Source organism: Netta rufina, assembly GCF_964035555.1.
Source record: "Netta rufina genome assembly, chromosome: 7".
NCBI lineage: Eukaryota > Metazoa > Chordata > Aves > Anseriformes > Anatidae > Netta > Netta rufina.
The window spans coordinates 5,744,447-5,763,123 of NC_140130.1; the positions used below are offsets into that span (position 1 = coordinate 5,744,447).

At 47.8% G+C, this 18,677-nt stretch overlaps 1 protein-coding gene across 3 annotated transcripts in view; it reads right to left on the bottom strand.

Annotated features, from left to right (window-relative positions):
- Nucleotides 1-18,677, bottom strand: part of MICU1 (mitochondrial calcium uptake 1) — an 87,823-nt gene that overhangs the window by 60,235 nt on the left and 8,911 nt on the right. For all 3 annotated transcript variants that reach the window (XM_084290260.1, XM_084290261.1, XM_084290262.1), the window contains exons 4-5: nt 14,445-14,606; nt 2,303-2,486 (exon numbers count right to left, since the gene is read on the bottom strand). In XM_084290260.1, coding sequence (XP_084146386.1) covers nt 2,303-2,486; nt 14,445-14,605 — 345 coding nt within the window. In that variant the 5' untranslated portion in view covers nt 14,606. The remainder of the gene's footprint in view (nt 1-2,302; nt 2,487-14,444; nt 14,607-18,677) is intronic.

Consider the following 18,677-nt stretch of genomic DNA (forward strand, 5'->3'; position numbering starts at 1 on the left):
TCCTGGGCAGCCCTCCTCCACAGCCCTCTTGCCTTCAAGAGGCTCCAAGACACTTCCCTGACCAAGCAATCACTTGTTTTATTATTATTCTTATTATTATTATGGCATTTCTTTCAGAGCACGTGCTGGGGAAGGAAGATGAGCAAGGAACGCCTTTTGCCACACAAAGCTGATGCCACTGTTGTGTGGCACTGCTGCAGTCGTGTTGCTGCTAAGCTTTGTGTTAAGAGGAAAAAAATCCCATGCAGACATGAAAAATAAAGCTCTAATTAGCATCTCGGTTCACAGCCAGAGCAGCAGCTCCCTGACTGTACAAGAGAACGGGATCTCGGGCTGTCCTATACAAGGTCCTATACAAGGACCTATACAAGCATGGGTCACAGCACGTGCCGCGGCCTCATCCATGCACCGCCCAGCACCAGCTCCTGCAGACAGCCAGTGATTTGTATTTCGGCTTCCTCTTGGCTGAATCACTGCCCAAAATAGCAACGTCACATCTAATTTATTGCCTCACCGCCGATCAACTGCATTAAAAGCAAAACTAGGATAACAAACAAGCGTTAAAATTAAGCTTAATTGGAAGTATTTGTCCTCAAGGAAAACCCCACGCCGTTTTCAGCTAGTAACAGGGAGATCTGGAAGGGGTTTTGCTGTGTCTTTTTCCTTTTTTTGGTAACAGAGAAGAGTCGGGAATTCCCTCGGTGCCACGCATGAACGGCAGGGGAAGCAGCACGCCCTTCTGAGTCAGGAGCCAGGGCACACCTTGCTCTGCAGCAGAGCAGAGAGCAAACATACCTCCTGGGCTGAGTCACCAGGGCAGCTGCTGATTAAACACCACCCGCAACAGATCTGCTCAAACCCAGAGCTCAGCACCTGGCAGGCCAGCGCTCACATCCTGCCTTAAACGAAGCAGAAGCAAGACCAGCACCTGGTTCAGAACAGGCACATTTGGCCTTAGGGCTGGAGAGAGACGGGCTTCTGTTTGAAAAAGATGGGGAGATTTGTTTTCATCTGTGTTCTTCCCGTGGAAACTGCTGCTCCCAAGTCATGCAAGGACTGGAAGGGACCCTCCACGCCTGGCTCGTGTCTTATTTGGGAAGCACAGCCACATTCCTCCCCGCCTAGTATGGGAAGGAAAGAGCTGGTCAGTGTAGGCACGTCTCCTAACGACTGGAGTTAGAGTCCTTGCTTGCAAACAAATGTTCCCTGGCTTCCCCAGCGACAGCATCCAGCCACGTAGGACGAATCAATCATTATGCTCACTCTATTAACAAGTGCTCTTTCTGAAAAATGGAAGCGTGCAGGAAGGCGGATCGTATCTTTGCTCTTTGCAGCCTGCCTCCATCCATCGACGCTGAAAAAAAACCACAACAGGCTACTTCTGGCAAGAGTCAAAGTTTTGCTGAAGCTGTCAGACTGCCTGACACCCCTTTGCCAAGGAAATTATGAGAAGCTGAGAACTCACATTCCCTGGACGACTCTGAATTCTTAGTGTAGCAACTTGCAACATAACTTCACTGAGTTGCCACCAGAATGTCCCAACAGGGAAAGTTCGTAGCCCCAGACAATGAAACTTGGGTGATCTAAGAACAGGATATGATTCAGCAACTTCAAACAAAACAGTTACTTTTTATGCAAAGCTGTTAAGCCACCCTACAACAATCCACAATTTAACACATAATGAGATGCAGCCTCCAGGATACGGTCTTAAAAACAATCATCAGGAGCAAACCATACAGAAAAAGAACTGGGAAGAGCACACACTCCCTGTTCTCCTCTCTGGCACTGCAGAGATATTAAATCAAGCACAGCCCAATAAAACCAACGTCCAGACAGGTTTAAAAAAATAAAACACTGTGGCCTGCCAACTCTGTTACAGGACTCTCCATCAGGCTGAATTGTACATCTTGTAATAAGGGATAACAGACAGCACCAAACGAGTCGTCGGGCACTGCTGAAGTGCCCAAAGCTCTCGGGATCACCCAAGAGTGAACACAGGTCACAAGTTGATGGTACGACTCCTTACTCAGGCTTCTGTCCTCCTGAAAACATGCCTGATCGGAAAGTTAACTGGGCATGTATTTCAACAACAGAGAAGGTTTGCCCCAAAGAAGCTCAAGGTACCATGCCAAGAAAGCAGGTTCCCAAAATACCAAGGTCCCTCAGAAAATAAAGACAGGTACAGACCACAAGCCAGGCTCAACACATGCTGTACCAAACACGAGTACGATGTTGTGCACGTTTTCTCCCTTCGCTCCCTGCAGAGCAGCAGCTGCAGGTGGAGCACCACCAAGCCCCGCACCTTGCGGTCCCTGAAGCCCGACCGTTTCTTCTTCTTCCCCTCTGCCTGAGCCTCCTCGCTGCCCGAGGTGACGGCCTTTCCACCCTCATCGCCGCTGCTCTCCTCCTCCTCAGGGTGCTTCGCCTTCTCGCTCGGCTCCGTCCTCGTGTCGTGTTTCACAGAGGATGAGTCTTCGGCATAGGCTCTGTGACAAGCAAAGAGAAAACAGTGGTTTAGGAAGCTGAGAGGGGTGATAAAGCTACAGAAACCTGCCCGGCTCTCCCTGAATGAAACCTGTTACAGTTCAGCGTGGATGACTGCAGAGAAAAAGAAAAAAAAAGCAATCTTCCTGGATTATTGAGTGCATTTCCCCACTCGGATCAGATTTCCCCCATGCACACTGAAAACCAGCCTAATAACCACAGCAAGTTTTCTCTGTCCTAGAAAGTTTGAGCAATTCCCTCTACTGTACCCTCTCCCAAAAACTACACAGATTGAGATTGGGAAGGGGATTCAGTACTCCCTCCAGCTTTCAATTCCAGTTTTCCCCAAAAAAGACCTATATAAAAATGACAGAGAAGCGTTCCACCACAGCACTGCAGGGTTCAAACACAACAGGCTCTTTGTTTCAGCAATTTTTGGGGAATTTCTAACAGGTGGCAGGCTGTTTTATTTCCTTATCTCCCTCTTCCATCAGGGACTTCTCTAAATCCCAATGCTTCAGGATTTGCAGCACCAAAACTGAGGTCACTCATCCCCCGCCTGGGCACGTGGCTCAGCAGGCAGAGCGAAGGACCCCTTGCTGCTGTTCAGATACAAAAACCTTCAGCAACCATCCACAGCCTAAGACAAAACTTGAAGTTGCTCTGTCTGAGCAACTTGCAGAATAAGCAGCTAGCAGTGGGGTGGTTGAATTAAAAGCACCATCAACCTGTCAGCCAAACAACGCCACAGCTTTCCTGCGTCTCATTGTAAGGCAGTTTCTGAGCAGACAGAGCTCAGACATCACCAGCAGAGAATTTATCATCTCCAAGGATATGCTAACATGTCACAAAGCTAACTGACAAATTATTTCGCTCGCTGAAGGCCTCTGACAGCTCAGGCAATCATCCTGGCTTGCCTCTGACTTCAGCTAAGGTGCCTTCACTTCTGCATTCCTGGTGATTTATTTTGGGCCCATCACAGCGTACAGGGCTCCCGCTGCTCAGCAGCCTTCCGGAGAGGGCTGATGCTTTGTTCTCCTGTGTTGTATTTACAACACAAAGTCAACATGGGACTTTATTCAGGAAAACTGCGTTCAGAGAAAGCCAGAAGCTAAGCCAGCTCCTTCAGTTAACCTACGCATCACCACGACAAACAGGACTCGCTCCTCCCCAGCACCTGGCAATTCACCCCCAGCTCACGACTGCAGGATTAACTGCTAAGGGCCAAAACAACCAAATACCAAACCACCTCCCTTTTTTCAGAGACAGGATCCAAGCCTGGGCTCTCTGTGAGCACCCTGAAGTAAAGAAATTAACGCCCCAGAAGAGCCAGGCAGCTGATCCATCACTTGGAGCACGAAGTCCATGCTGGCACTTCTCCTGAAGCCTTCCCTGGGAGTTTAATCAGCACTGGCACATCCTCGCCGAGCTGTGGTTTGGGCTGCCGGCAGTTTGCTCGAGGAAGCTGCTGCCAGCAGAGGCTAACACAGCAGCACTGACAAGGAAAGCCCTTCTCTAGGGGAGGCACCAGTCCCAAGGAGCCCCACAAGAAAAGGTCCTGGGGACAGAAAAGCAGTAGAAAAGGTGGCTTGGCTACACAACCACACTGCCCGGGATCAAACACGCTGGAGTCTTGGTGAAGATCTGCTCCTGCAGTGCTTGACTGACAGTCAGCAAACCAGGGCAGGGACAGATCAAACTTCAAAACCAAACGTTTCCAGCAAATCCTCCACATTCCTTCAGTTCATCGTGCTGTCAAACCCGTTGGCTGCTGTGGCGCAGACGCAGGCTTTGTGGATACAATTGGCTTTTTTCACCCCCTTTAGTTTATCCAGGTAATTAACTCTCCTCTGCAGATGGAACACCTTCCCACCACACAAGCAAAACGAGAGATGAGAATAAAAGCAGAATTCAGAGCCTACTTCACAAGCAAGGCTTTAAGCTGGATGTTATTCCTCACCTCCAGGCCCAACTCCCAACTCCTCGCTGAATTAACCGCGGCAGGATCTGCTCTGCACGTACAACTACGTGTTTCACATCTGCACAATCACCCTCTGTTTAAGTTCTTGGCTTCCATCACCAAGGGAAAGCTTTCCACGTCCCTTTGCAGGGAGAAGGGTTTTCCAGCCCTGTTCCCTCCCCGAGGCTGGTGTGCCTGCTGCTATAGCTTCTAGGCAAAAGGGAGAGGAAAACAGTAAGGACTTGCTTCACTGCATGCCAAGGTAAGCTGCCAGCCTCTCGCCATGAAGAACACCTGCCCTGGATCCGAGCTGCCATGCCTCAAACCTTCTGGTCTCCTCAGGTTTTTCCTCCATACTGATCTGAGTTGAAGGCAGAGAGTATTTCCCACCTACTTCCAACTCTCGTCTTTTAATCCTTGCAGAAAGCCAACAACGGAGCCTAGGACTGCACTGATCCTCGCCAAAGAAAGCCACTTACCCCCCACAGCTGGCTGCTCAGCGCTCGCTTCTCACTTTGCTAACTGGTCTTTGAGAGAGCCAAACACGTGCAACCGTAGGACACGCATCCACGAAGCATCCTGGGACTCATATCAGGGACTGCCTAAATAGCCTACGATTTTACTCATTAAAGAAGTCACAATCCCTCACATTAAGGTATTTTCCTTCGAGAGAGAAGCAGAACAGTGTGCTAAAACAACAAAGCTTTGTGCCAGAGATCACAGTGCTTAGTTATTCTAATCCTGAAGGCAGCAGCAAGTATTTAACTACCAGATGCTATTTATTCTGAGAAGGAAACAGGGAATTATCAAGGACTTGGGCATCCAGGAGTCGTCTAACACCTTGCCATCGAACAAGAAGCAGGAGAGAGGAATCCTGACAGCTGTGTTCTTCAGTAGACTGGAGCTGCAATGCTCCGTGCATGTAAACACCTCTTCTGGAGACATCCCAGGGAGGTTTAAAGCCATGTAAAGCTTCAGGCTTTCATACTGAAATGCAAGAGAGAGCAAATTTGGTCTGGTCTGGAGATAAGATGCACAATTACGCATCCTCCAAGGATGGGGAGGATGAACAAGGAGTTCCGTCTCATCCTCAGCCCGACCACAATCAGTGATTAGTCAGATATTAACCTAAAATGAAGATCCGCAGCCCAGTTTTTCAGGGCTTTGCCCCTTGCATCCGTCCTTCCTTAACTCTCGCAGAACTTGGCCCTGAAATAAGTTCGCACAGAGAGTTTGTTGCCAGGGCTGTAAGGAAAGCACACCCAAATTAAGGCAGATTCCAGAAACTAAGACAAAAACTTAGATGGAGGAGACAGCTGTGGTTACTAGCCACAGCCCAAAGCGGGTCCAAGAACAAAAGGAAATAGCAGCATAAACTGTGAGATGTGCACGGCCTTCCTTCCACCCAGCCAGCAGCACGAACGCCCTGTAGAAAATTCTGAAGGTGCCTTCAAGGAAAAGCTGCACCAGCCAGAACAAAACCAGAGCAGGGCTGGTTCAGGGTCCAGAACATGCTGTGAGGAAAGCTGACCTAAGGAGGTCAGCATGCTGTGAGAAAGCTGGAGGAGAGGAAGCTGAGATAAGCACAACAGACATACACCAGCTGCTGCAGGACTTCGCTTGGACTGGTGAGGACACGACATGAAGCTGATTTGCTTCGGGACACGAGGGAAGAGACTTGGACCCAAGGGGAAGAGGGAGAAGCCTGTGTACACACACACAGAGACTGATTAATGTGAGGACAGGGAGGCACTGAAATCAGCTGCTGGGGAGGATTTATTCCATCACAGCTCTCTCCATCACCTAACTGCTAAAAATAGGTGAGGCAGCTGCCTGCCAGGAGCAGGCAGGAGGCACCCAGCCCTGCCTTGGCAGCAGGCTGGCTGATTCCTCACGCTCCCTCCCACTCCCCCCCGCCGCAGCCCAGTTTAGGCACTGGTACCAGCACGCAGGCACAGGAAGACAGGACAGGACATGAGGACACCTCTGCTCCGAGCCCCTTGGAGGGGACTGCTCTGAAGAAAGCAAACCTGAACCATTTTAGGTCGGTCTTCCCAGCTAACTCGGCTCACACAGGACAACATTGCTCCTTAGAGAGCTCTTCCTGCCGACCTGCAGAATTCCCCTCGTGTTTGCTCCTGGGCACGCAGATGGTGCAACGTGGTCCAGCAAGGCAAGACAATTCTGCAAGGCTGCAAGGCTGGCAGCAACAGCAAGCAGCACGAGCTGGGGCGACCACGAGGGCTCAGTACGATCAGAGCTGGCATCCCATTCTCCATCCCTGGCCCTCCCTAAAGACAGCAAGCTCGTCACCCTTCGGCCACCAGCCTTCGCGTTCAAGAAAAATAATACCTTAGGTGGGAAGGTAAGGGAGGACAACTCCAGTTCTGCCAAGTTTTCCAGGTGCCCTCATAACCACAAAGCAGTACACTCGAGGCTTGCACAAACCTGGCTTTTAGAGCTCAGACTGAGCCAGATGAAGAGACAAGTGAGACTTGGAATGACAACTGCCAGCTGCTGAGATGGGTTTGTTGGATATTCAAAGCTTGTACGCAACGGTGAGAGGATGCCAAGACTACGAAGAGATACAAGTGAAAAAACAAAACTTCAGTTCATGAAAAAGCAGCCCCCGTAGAAACAGAGAAACAAAAGACACAGGAAGGCTGTGCTCCACAGGAACTCCAAGCTAGACACCGTGCAGGACTGGTAAGGGCCACAAAAACCCAAGCAGGAAGCAAGGACCAGCAGAGCACAGGCCTTTTATTGCCAGAGTTAGCAAAAGCAACAAGGAATGCGTAATGAATCGAGATGGTTTGCTGGGTTATTGGAAGTGACAGAGCTATACAAACAAAGGAAGTGTTCACTTGGAAATATCATGGCTTATATTCTGTACATCCTCATCTCCAGAGAGATCCCAGAGGCTCTCTCCACTTCACTATATTGCACAGCAACACTACGGACACGTATTTGTCTACCTCACTTTGAGTCACTGCTAAAGTCTTTTGCAAAAATATGAAGCTCAGTTTTAATAAAAGTTGGCTGCCAGCTCGTGCCCGGCTGTTGTTGGCGTTCAGTCATCCTCTCCTCTTTCCAGGTATTAATAACACCAAGTTATCAGGGCTGCTGGTGTAACGACAGGCCTGCTAGACTTTGTAATTAAAGGAGGGCAAAGAAGAATTTAGTGACAAGGGCATCCAGAAAATAAGCCTTATGCTAGACAACTACATTAATAAATGTCATTTCTGGATGAGATTACCACTGCTCTTGATAATCACAGTAACATTCATGCCGTAAATGCAAGTTCCCATATGGTATTCTTCTTGCTACCAAGTGATGCTGTGATTAATAAAGCAGAGCAACAAAAACCAACATGACACAGCCAAACAATTACAAACTGGGAATCCAAATACAAGCGTTTGATCATCAGAGAGTGGCTGAGCTTCTCCCAAGCCCTGACAAGGCCAAATTCCTGGCCATATGCCACCTTTTATTAACGACCTAGAGGATAAAGTCCCAATATTAAACATTGCTCCTGTACAGCACCAGTGCAGCCCCTCCTAGGTCATTGATCAGCCTCCTCAGCATCTTTTTTTTTTTTTTTTTAAATCTTACCCAATCAAAAGCCACAAATTAAATATTTATCAGGGCAGAAATAACAAATATTTAGCTTTTTTTTTTCTCTCCCAGAGTCAGAGAGCTTACTTCTCACGGGCTACCAAAATGCAGATGAAGTAAACTCATCATAGCTCCCTGACAGCAGAGTTTCTCTGCAGACAGACAAGTCAGGTTGCTATAACGATGTAAAACGTCAACACAAGCTGATGAAACTCAAGCACGTTATTTTCCATCAAGCTTAATGAGCCTGCATTACTAATTAAGCATCATGAAGAAGTTTTAAGCGAGACTGACCCCACAGCACCTGGTTGGCAATACAGAATATGAATTCTCATCAGCTCCTGGTTCTGCTGTGCCAACGTCTGGTACAGCCCCAAGGAGCAAGAAGAGGAACAAATCCGTGGGGAATAACAGGAAAAACGCTTCAAGAATCTGGACGGTGACAGTTAACTGCAAGATGGAGCTATTTAAACACAGGAAATTTTGCTTTGGGTACCTATAGGAGTGTGAAATCTTTCACTGACTTACTGGAAAAGGGGTGAGAGCCACGAGATCCCCTGCTGGGGATGACAAGACCCCTTCAGGTTGCTTCATTCTCTTGCTGTTGGCTGAAAGCAGACAGCCTGGGAAGACCACAGGAGGTTAGCACATCTAGAAGGCCAGGCCTGGCACCCCTTTTTGCTCCCCAGCTCGTGACACCTTCAGTTGCATCCTGCAGGTAGTTCGGCCGCACACTCCCTGGACCAAAGTCGCAGCGACTTCAACTGCAATGCAAGGAGGGAGCAATTCCCCACCACGTCTCTATTAAGAACAATTCAACTCCTCTGCTGCTGCACAAATCTTTGCAGAGCACTTCATAGCATTACTCCCTTCCCAGGCAGCACCTCTCGCAAAGCCCTGACCGCTGGAGCAGGCTGGAGGCAGAGGGGCCGTGTCACATCAGACGCAGCCTCCTCGGCCTCACCAGCCTTTTGTTCCCTTCAGCTGGCCCCAAGAGCAGCACCACGCCATCCCATACGTGGTCCAGTCGCCAAATAAAGAGCTTATAGCTTTCACCAGCAAGTCTCAGCCACAGCCAACTGCAGGAGACTGCTGAAGCTGTAGAAGTTTGCCAGAGTAAAAGATAAATAAATAACAAACCCCAAGGTTAGCCTGACTTTTCTTCTAAAGCCTCCGTTCCCGAGCGATGTGCCCAGCCCCAGCTTTTCTTGCTGCCTCCCCCCGGTGAACAGGCGTTTCCAGGTCTCCAGTCTAAAGGGGGGGAGGCAGCAGGTGGGGCCGTGGCCACCAGAGGGCACCCAGATTGCTTAAAAAAAGATTTCAAAGCGCGATTTCGGGTGGCATGAAAGACCTTGGGCTCCAACAGTGCCCGTCATGTTATGAGACAGGATTCAAAGCGCGGTCCTGTAGGAGAAGCGAAGTCCCAAGGCAGTTCGGGGAGAAGCTTCTTGCACTGCCAGCAGGCTTCTCTGCACAAAGCCCAGAGCTGTTTCGCGATGCAAGCTTTAAATAAGCTGCTGTGAACGTGCTCACGCCCTGATCCAACTCCCCGGCTGCGTGCTCAGGACAATACCTGTGCTCCAAGCTTCGTGGTTCAGCCGAGGTCACTCCCCGCGGAGCAGTTCAGATGTTTTCCTAATTGACTCCAGCTCTGACTTTGGCTCATTCCCCAGCATCAGATTCTTTCCTTTCCCCAGATACTCATGGGTAAAAATAATACGAAGCCAAGAGCCACCAGGAAGGACACAGTGCTCTTTCAACACACCACTCATAGATCAATGTGGCTTCCAGCCTGAGAGGAAAATCCTCAGCACAGCAGTCCCAAGGATAGTCCCTTCATTCTGCCACCTCTCACAATGAGAATTAAAAAATGGAGCAGAGCTCAAAATATAAATAGCCTAAAGTGGGTATTATCTGTTCCCCCCCCGATCTTCTCTCCTGCACCATGTCAAGTAGCACCTGATCCAGCTATAAACCAGGTCTCTCTCCTCTCGATGATGAGTTGTGGTATCCTTTGTTTTGCTAGAACAATAAAAGTCAGTCTCAGCTGGCATAACTTATTTCCAGCAATTCTGCCATTAAAAATGTATTCTAAGCAAATTATTCTGAAGTCCCCACAACTCTGCTGGAAAAAAAGCAATGCATTCTTAAACAGTTTGCTAAGGGCTGATCTAAGCTTCAAAATTAATTGCAGAAGTATCAAGACAAAACCCACGCGAGGAAGACAAAAAGCTGTGAAGGTCAGCAAAGCAAGGAAGAGGAATGGGTGTCCCCTACACAGCAACTTCCAGGAATCAACTGGAGAACTGATATGGGATAACTCAAGGAGAACAGGGTGGAGGAAGAAGGGAGGAAGGAATGGCGAGGATGAAATGAATTCTCAACCTATTTCAGCCAGCACCAAAACAGCTCAACTTGCCAACAAGGAGCGGAACCTGAAAAACAAGAGCTTACAGCAGCATGTGGATGTACCTTCACAGCTGGGAGGCAGGTAGCTCGCACTTGGTGGCTTCAACTTATGCACAGGATGAGGGAAAGAACTAGAAGAGCAGCAAATAAAACCAGGGGGATGCGTTAAACAAACACTCTGGTATGCAAAGGATTTCACTGCTGAAGTTCCAGGGCAACGCAGGTGCCATACCCTCACCACCAATTTGTTTGGAGAAGGAGAAGAAAGCAAGCACAGCTAAATACTTCCAGTCAATGAGGAACGGCACTGGTAACGCTGCTTGCAGAGATCCCTCTGCATCCCCAGAAGGTGCCTTCGCTCATTCCTGTCGCTCAATGGCAGGTTGATCAGAGTGACAAGCTTCCAACACCAAAATCCCAACCTAAGCACTTGCAGATGCCCATTAATTCAGTCAGCATGGCTCATGAGAGGAAGATCTGTGGCCATTTAATAACATGCCAAATGGGTATTTGGACCTTGAAATAGAAGATACAAGTTGTACAAGAGCACCACTAATATCCTCTTACAAACACCGAGCATGCCACAAACTGTAAGGCTCAGTAGCTCCCATACATTAATGCCTTCCTCAGATCAGCCACTGACTGCACCAAGATTTATTCCCATTAATTCAGTTCATTATGCTAATGGCCAGATGCTTAATTGCTTCTGTTGCCAATTGGCAATCCTTTGGGTCTAAGTTATTGCTTAGAAAGGGTAAACTTCATTAGTCTTCCAAGCGTAGTTATTTGCACTGCTGGGTTATGCTTCACCACGGCCGAGCCGAGCAGCACTGGCCGCTCGTGTTGATATTTAGGTGAGATGTTTACCACGGAAAGCAGCTGCAAGAGCTCCTGGAGGACAGCAAGCCCCACGCCTGCAGCAGACAGCTACGCAGAAAGCTACACGCTGCGTGCCTGGGCTGACACAGATCAAACATGAAGATCCCACCAAGCCAGGGGGACACAGAAGAAGTCTCTGTCTCACGTCCCGCAGCTGCTGGGGTTTATGTCTGTCTTTTCCACCCTTCACTTCTCCCTGTGTGGGCCTGCTTATCCCACCATTTGCTTCTGATGATGCTCCAAGCATATCCTGCGTGATTAATCTGACATACACGGGTTTCAGGCTGCACGTGATTGTCGTAAGAACCACCTGAAGAGCCCCATCTGTCTTCATAGCACGGCAAGTTCAGGTACAGGCACCGCCTTATTAATCCCTTTTTGCAAGGTTCCTCACCACCAGAAGTACAAGAAACGTTTTGAAGCAGGAAGTTGTGGCTTCTTTCAGTACTGATCAGTCGCAGTGCTGCTTCCCACAGGTCAGTAGGGCAGTGTTAGGGCACTGACACGCTGCTCCACGCAGAGCAGCAAAAAGAACAAGTCAGAGAGCATCTTTCCTGTATTACTGCTCTTCTCTAGTACTGCATTACCTCCTAATTACCTAGTCCAAGAAGCATAAGATTCTCAGATGCTTCTTGATTTAGCCTATGTCTAATGCTTTAGCTCAGAAAAAGAATAAAGGAAAGCCAAAAGAGGGAGGCATCCCACAAAAGTGTCATCGTAAAGAAAATTCCCTGATAGCCTGCAGAGGAGCATCACTTACTACCTTCCTCTCTCAAAGGGCAAGGAAGCACCCAGCTCCATTAAGGGACCAGCCCAGGCTATGCAGAGTATTAGCAAGCACACGCTCCCTATTAGTGTCACCTACCATCAGAGGGACGTTACTTCTTTGTGATGCTAAGAGAGCCAGGCTTAGGAAATGCCTGGGGAAGCCCTCGGGAGGCAAGCTGTGCTGCAGAGAGGTTTCACAACAAAAGCAGAGTTGCTTAACTACCTGAAGGAAAACCAAGGTCACCTCTGTCTAGCAGACTAACTGCACCAACCCACCTGGTTACACAAAGATCCTCCCTAACCTGCCCCTCTGTTACACACCAATTCAGCACTTAATAAATCATAATCCCTCGTTAATGTAACCATGGGCAAGCAAACAGATTGATGCGTGTTTTGCTCTGTAGTTTATAAATAACATTTTCACTGACATTTGGTTTATTTAATCCCTGTGCCCCAGCTAGATGTATTATGTATTTGCCTTTTATAACTAATTCATTATACTTACCCCTTACTGTAATATCCCAGGATATCATTATAAGTGCTTTGTATTCACCTGTGCTTATTCTTAATCTCTAGTGATCGCCTGATTTATATCGTGGAAGAAAGAAAACAGAGATTATCATCTCCCACTTATTTAAAGCGTTAAAATGCTTATTTGAAAGTCTGGTGAGAAGTCCTACGGGTGCCAGTAGGAAGTATTTTCTATACCAAGCATCAGTTTTGTTCTTCCTTATTTAACAGCTGTGTGTCGAGTAATTAAATGAATACCGTGTGCCTGGACGTACTTCTGTTTTACAATTACAGGCATTGTGGGTTTACTTGATATCTCAAAGAAGATCTTCAAAGTCCATACAGATCTGCTCAGTGGTTTACAAATTTATAAAAAAAAAAAAAAAAAAAAAAAAAAAAAAGAGCAAAGAAAGGAAAAAAACTCAGAGTAAGTCACTGCAGACTGATCAGGACTCGGGAGATCACAGACCACGCCACTGCAAAGATGCTGCCTGTCTGCTTGATCTGATGTTATCGGCACTCTCACCTGTGCAAGGTTGCACCTGGTCACAGCTCCCAGGGCCCTGAGGAGCAGCCTGGAGCTAAGAACACTCCTGCAGGGAGTGCAAAAAGCAGGGGTGAAGCTGCTGCAGGAGGGAGATGCCACCTCAGTGTCTTTGGAAGAGCTTGAGGTAGGACGTTACGCCCTACCTACCTGATGATCACACAGAGGATGCTTCAAGCAGAAAACCTGCTCGATTCCCTGCCTGCAAAGGGCGTTATCTTGGCCATCACCACAGAGGCATTCAGCCTCCATGCTGCGCGGCTGCGCATTCAGGTCCTGCAGATAAGGATGCGCGAGGTAACTGTGGATTACTTGTAAAATGTAGCATAAGCTGATGCTGCTGGATCGCAGCATTCTTCTTGATCCAAGCAGCTCTTAAAAGGCAACATCACTGTTGAAAACTCTAAGAACGGCCAGAACAATTAACAATTAGCATCTTCTTCCCATTACATTAAAACTAGAGCCTTCTGGCCAAAGAGGCTTGCAGAGAGCCAACAAACCACCTAATACTGGAATAAAACGAGGTGGGTTTTCAGCAGTGACTTCACTTGCAGGCTCTAATTACAGCCAGGAACTCAAGTGGCATGGCTGGTGCTACGCTGCTTTCATGTTTCCAGACAGGTGAAGAGTCCTTGATTTACTTCAGATGTGGCACAGGCCCAGGGTTCAGCGAGGGGCATCGCAGGCAGGCACAGAGCTCACCGTTCTCCTTGCAGCTATGAAACGAAGCAGTAGGCACACCCAGACTGTCCCCTTATAAACCACAAGTCTTGCTTAGAGCTACCTTACCAGTGAAGGATGGGCCATCCCCTTCGGCTCCCCCTTGCTGTTTTATTTGTGAAGCAGCCAGCAGAATATAAAGAAAAGCAGTGTAGCATCCCCTGGCCCAGCACACCGCCCTTCACAGCCCTGCCAGAAGTTGAAAGCACTGCGTTGTCACCCAGCTTGGCTGAGGCAACTAATTTGTTTGCACAGCACCACAGACCCAGGCAGCATCACCAGGCAGCAGACCCCACCAAGGGCAAACAGCCTGCATGGGAGACTGCTACAGAAGGAAACTCTGCAGCCCTGAGCTTTGTTTTATCTCTGACTCAGAAGAGCAAGAAGCTCTGCAGAGGGTCACCAGCAGCACATCCTGTTCCTTCCATGCAGCAGACGCAGAACCAGCAGCAACACTTCACAAAGTCTCCTGCAGATCTGAAGCCCGCCTGCAGGCACTTACCACAGGACCTAGAGCTGCAGGAAGCCTGAGGCAAGAAAGGAGAGAAATGTTACCTCTGCCAAAGGAGCCTGGCGCTTGCTGTCACCGCCGTTGTCCCTATGAAAGCCGCCACCACGAGCCTCCGCCTGGTCCTGGGGTGTTGTGCTGCCCCGTGGTAACGCCGCGAAACAGCTGCCAGCCCTGCTGCCACAGGAAGAAATCGCAGACGAAACATCCTGTCGAGCAAGAACAATGCATTATTAAGGAACAAACAGCTTCCAGCAGCCCACTCTCACACTGACCCCCGGCCTGGAAGGATGCTAGCGCCCAACCAGCAGTCTGAGTTTTCCTGAAACAGGAAAAATGGCACAAAATAACTGTCACAGCTGATCATTAGCTGCTCCGAAATAGGGGTGTAACCTGCCTAATAAGCAGCAAATTAGAAGTATTACATCTTGGCACACACCTGGCTAACACACCTTGCTGTTGCATCCTACTTAGCTGCCCTTACAGCATTTTTTGAATTCCTCTTCAACCTTTCCCCATCCGATTTCATCAGGAGGAAATACTTGTATGCCCCTGTTCAACTGCCAGGGCATAGAAGATCCAAGCAGATCTTGAAAGCAACCACACTAAATGAGTAATGGCTATTTGCCAGAGGGAAAGACAGACAGATTTTAGAAAGCAAGTTAAACCAAATAACAAGCAAACCAACCCGGTAGGAAAAACCTCATTCATTTTAAGCTTCCCCAAGAAAACCCTACTGTTCTTAAACCACTTTTTTTTTTTTTTTTTTTTTTTAGCTAGCCTGAAGCAAAACATTTATATTCAACTTTAAGTAGCAGGCAACTTTCAAAATGTCAAAGCTCGTAAAATACAATCTGTACCCTCTTACACACACAACACTTCGGAGACGAATGAAAAACCAGACCCACAAATCTAAACATTATTACAATGGAGAAATCTGAACTGAACTGCAGAAATGTTACCTGGTAACATACCCGAGCTATAGGAGCCGAAGCAATTTTTGCTAGCTCGCAAAATTGAAGGCCGAGGGCAAATGTTCACTTTAAAAAGGAAAGCTGCTTTTTTTTTTTTTTTTTTTTTTTTTCTGGTTGTTTGGGGAAAAAAGGCTTTACTTTAAACAGATGCAAATTCAGTCTTCTGATCACAGGGGTCAACCCATGCATGACAAAGCATGGAAAGGCCTTGATGTAAGAAAAAGTTGCGAGCAGAATTTTGGAAGAATTCCCAGGGCCAGCGAAAACACCAGAAATGGAGAGCGGTGGCCTGATTTTTTTTTTCCACCTTCATTACCCATTCTTGCTGTTCTGCTCAAATATTGCCAGGCAGTGAATAAATAACCACAGAAGACAAAAATAAGGTTACAACTGGTGGTTTCTACCTGCTTGTGCAACACACAATGCTAGCAGAGATTCACCCTGCTCCCCTGTCCGCGCTGTCCCAGCCCATGGGCACGCTACGCCCAGCTGGGCCTCTCTGAGCAGCAGAGTTTGTATTCCTCTGGGCACACGTTAATGACTAAGCCTGCAGTCAGCATCACCATTTTGTTGATTCCTTTCAAAATAAATAGGCTTAAAATCAAAGTTTTAATGGAATTCAGCAAGCCAGCAGTGCCTGTTCTCCAATCCTCTCCAGCTCGGAACAATAGAAGATTTTGTTATGAAAACCAGCTCTTGTTTCAGATTATTTCCATCCTACACAAACCTGATGTTCCCGTCTCTTCTCCAGGGATGAATTTGTTACATACGCAGAGAAAAATCTGCGAGTGTTATTTTCACAGAGGAGCTAATGTGGCCCTCGCTCGAGTTCCCCTTCCTAATTACAGCTCCACATGCACAAGACGTAACGGATAAGGAAGCGCTGCCAGGATCATTTCATCAGTCAAAACGAGAAACCGAGCCCCACGGTGCTGACTCTTTAGCTGTAAAAGATTTTACAAGCTTTCAGCCTGGTGGCTTTTATATTGTATAAACGCACTGAGCCCCAAGAAACCCTGAATTACCAGCTTCGTCCAAGTTATCCCCACTCTTGGTGCCGGGATATTCACCCAGACAGGGCCCACGTGGTAGCAGCTGCCTGGGACTTGCAGCAGACAGCTTCCCTAACAACTCCAAAATGAAGAATATACTTACTGTAGATCAAAAAAGCACTTGGGAGGCTGAGTTTTCCATGCTTCCCATCTGTAATTTTACGAAGTCTCAATTTTTTACCATGATCGCCATCCTATTAGGTAGGTTTTCTTAAAACCTCCTGGCATTTAAGACAAGATCACTCAAAAGCAGGTGGGAACTTCCCAAGGGGTTAAAAAGAAGCATCCTGCCCTACAGCAGCCAGAAGTTTAATACCACAATCTCCAGTGGGATGAGGACTAGAACTGGGATAAAGAACAAAACCCCCAAGAACTGATGTGGTTACAGCTTGGTGTAAGAAATGGACCCATGTTTTTTTCATGGTTCAATACAAGAAATGATTTTTTTTTTTTTTTTGTATAGAGTAGCTCAGAAAAGCCTTAACCTGAGAGCAATGAAAAGTGGGATTAAACAAGTTTTCTTGATGTGCTAGCAACCTGTTCAGATTACTGCTACAATCAGGTTATTTTGGATCTACATGTAGGTCATTTTGTTGTTTGTTGGTGACTTCATTCAATATGCCTCAAAGCTCCCTCCTCAGAGCCACTCCCAAACGCCCCAAACCAACCCAACCAACAAAACCACCACACCCCAGAGCCAGAAATGGATTTCCCTTGCTAAGAGACCTGACAAAGCACCTCCCTGTCTGGCTGTCCCCACGCACATCACTGCAGCTAACGGGTTTCTGCCCCAGCTCCGGCAGAGTGAATCCTCTTGTATTTGTAATGTAACACAAAATGTGCTGGCATCTGAAATTCAGGAAACCCACAAACCCGCTAGAAAAGCACCGCTTCCAAGCCCAGATACAACGGGCATCGTTCAAGCGGACGACATGCAAATAGCTTTAAAAAAAAGAAATGCAAATTATTTCAACAGCTATATGCGTTCCCGCTGAACGCGGATGTTTTGTTTTCCATAAACAACCCCCTCTCCATCAGCATGTTTCGCATGGAAACTCAGGCTCTCTGCTTTCCCCATCATGCCGTGTCTAGAGCACCAGGAGTCCAGCCCTGGATGTTTGCATGCAGGATCTCACCTCTCTTTATTTTTATTTATTTATTTATTTTTAATATATACCAAAAAGAACAAAAAGACTGGCTGCTGCTTTTCCAGTTAGCTGATGGCTTCAGGACTGAGAGCCCAGCCTGGGGAAGGGGGACTTGTCTGCTCCATGGAGCTGAGCGTGGTCCTTTTTGAAAGGCAGAGCACGCTTCAAACAACTGCTTGGTGTTGAGGCTGGCCTCGGTGGTGCAAGCATGTGAGAGGAAGAACAGCAACCGACTAAGCTGATGGGTGTTTAATTTTTAATCAGAGAAGGGTTCGCAGGCACTTTGTGTTTGAAGAATTTCACCACGACATGGTGAGCTTGTGCGTTGGTGAAGAATGTCAATTGTAAATTTAAATGAAAAATATTTACATAGTAAGATCATCTCGAAAAAAAAGATTTGCATTTACAAGGCTTTGCTTAAGCACGAAGTCTTCTGCAGGGACTGGCACAGACAGAGCCACTGGAAGGGCTTTCTTGAGCCACGTGTTTATTAAAAACCCAAATCTGACATTGTCAGAGCACACCAAGACAACCCAGCAGCCACCAGAGGAGAGTTCCTCACCTATTTCCATCTCAGGCACTTTTACCATTTATTTTTTTTTGCACAGCCCAAAGGGACGGGGTTTTTGGGTACCCAGAACTGATTCACGCAGAAAACCCAGCAGGATTTCAGGCAGCACTTGAAAAAAACACACAACAACTTGGGTGGTGTTAAAGAAACAGGCCCACTGCAGAAAACACACGAAGCCATCAGGAGGACGAGCTCTTCCCTCCTCTTACAGGGAGCTGTGCCAGGGCAGCTGACCCACAGGAGGCACCTTTCTGCATAGCAAACCTGGGTCCAAAAAGCCTTGAAAGCACCTCTGGGTGTACTGCTAAAGGCAGGGCCCACAGCTCTGCAGCGAGCTCTGCCTTTGATCTGCAGGCCCATCGTTCAGCAGCGTCACAAGGAGCAGGGGAGGTGCCATGCTTCTCATCCTAAGGGCCAGGCAGAAGGGATGGCCAGTCCCCTGAAGCTGTGTTAACCAATTTAAGCTTAAGATCACAGAATTAACAACACGAGTGTGCTGGCTTGAGATACTTAGATGAGTCTGAGATGCAAAAAA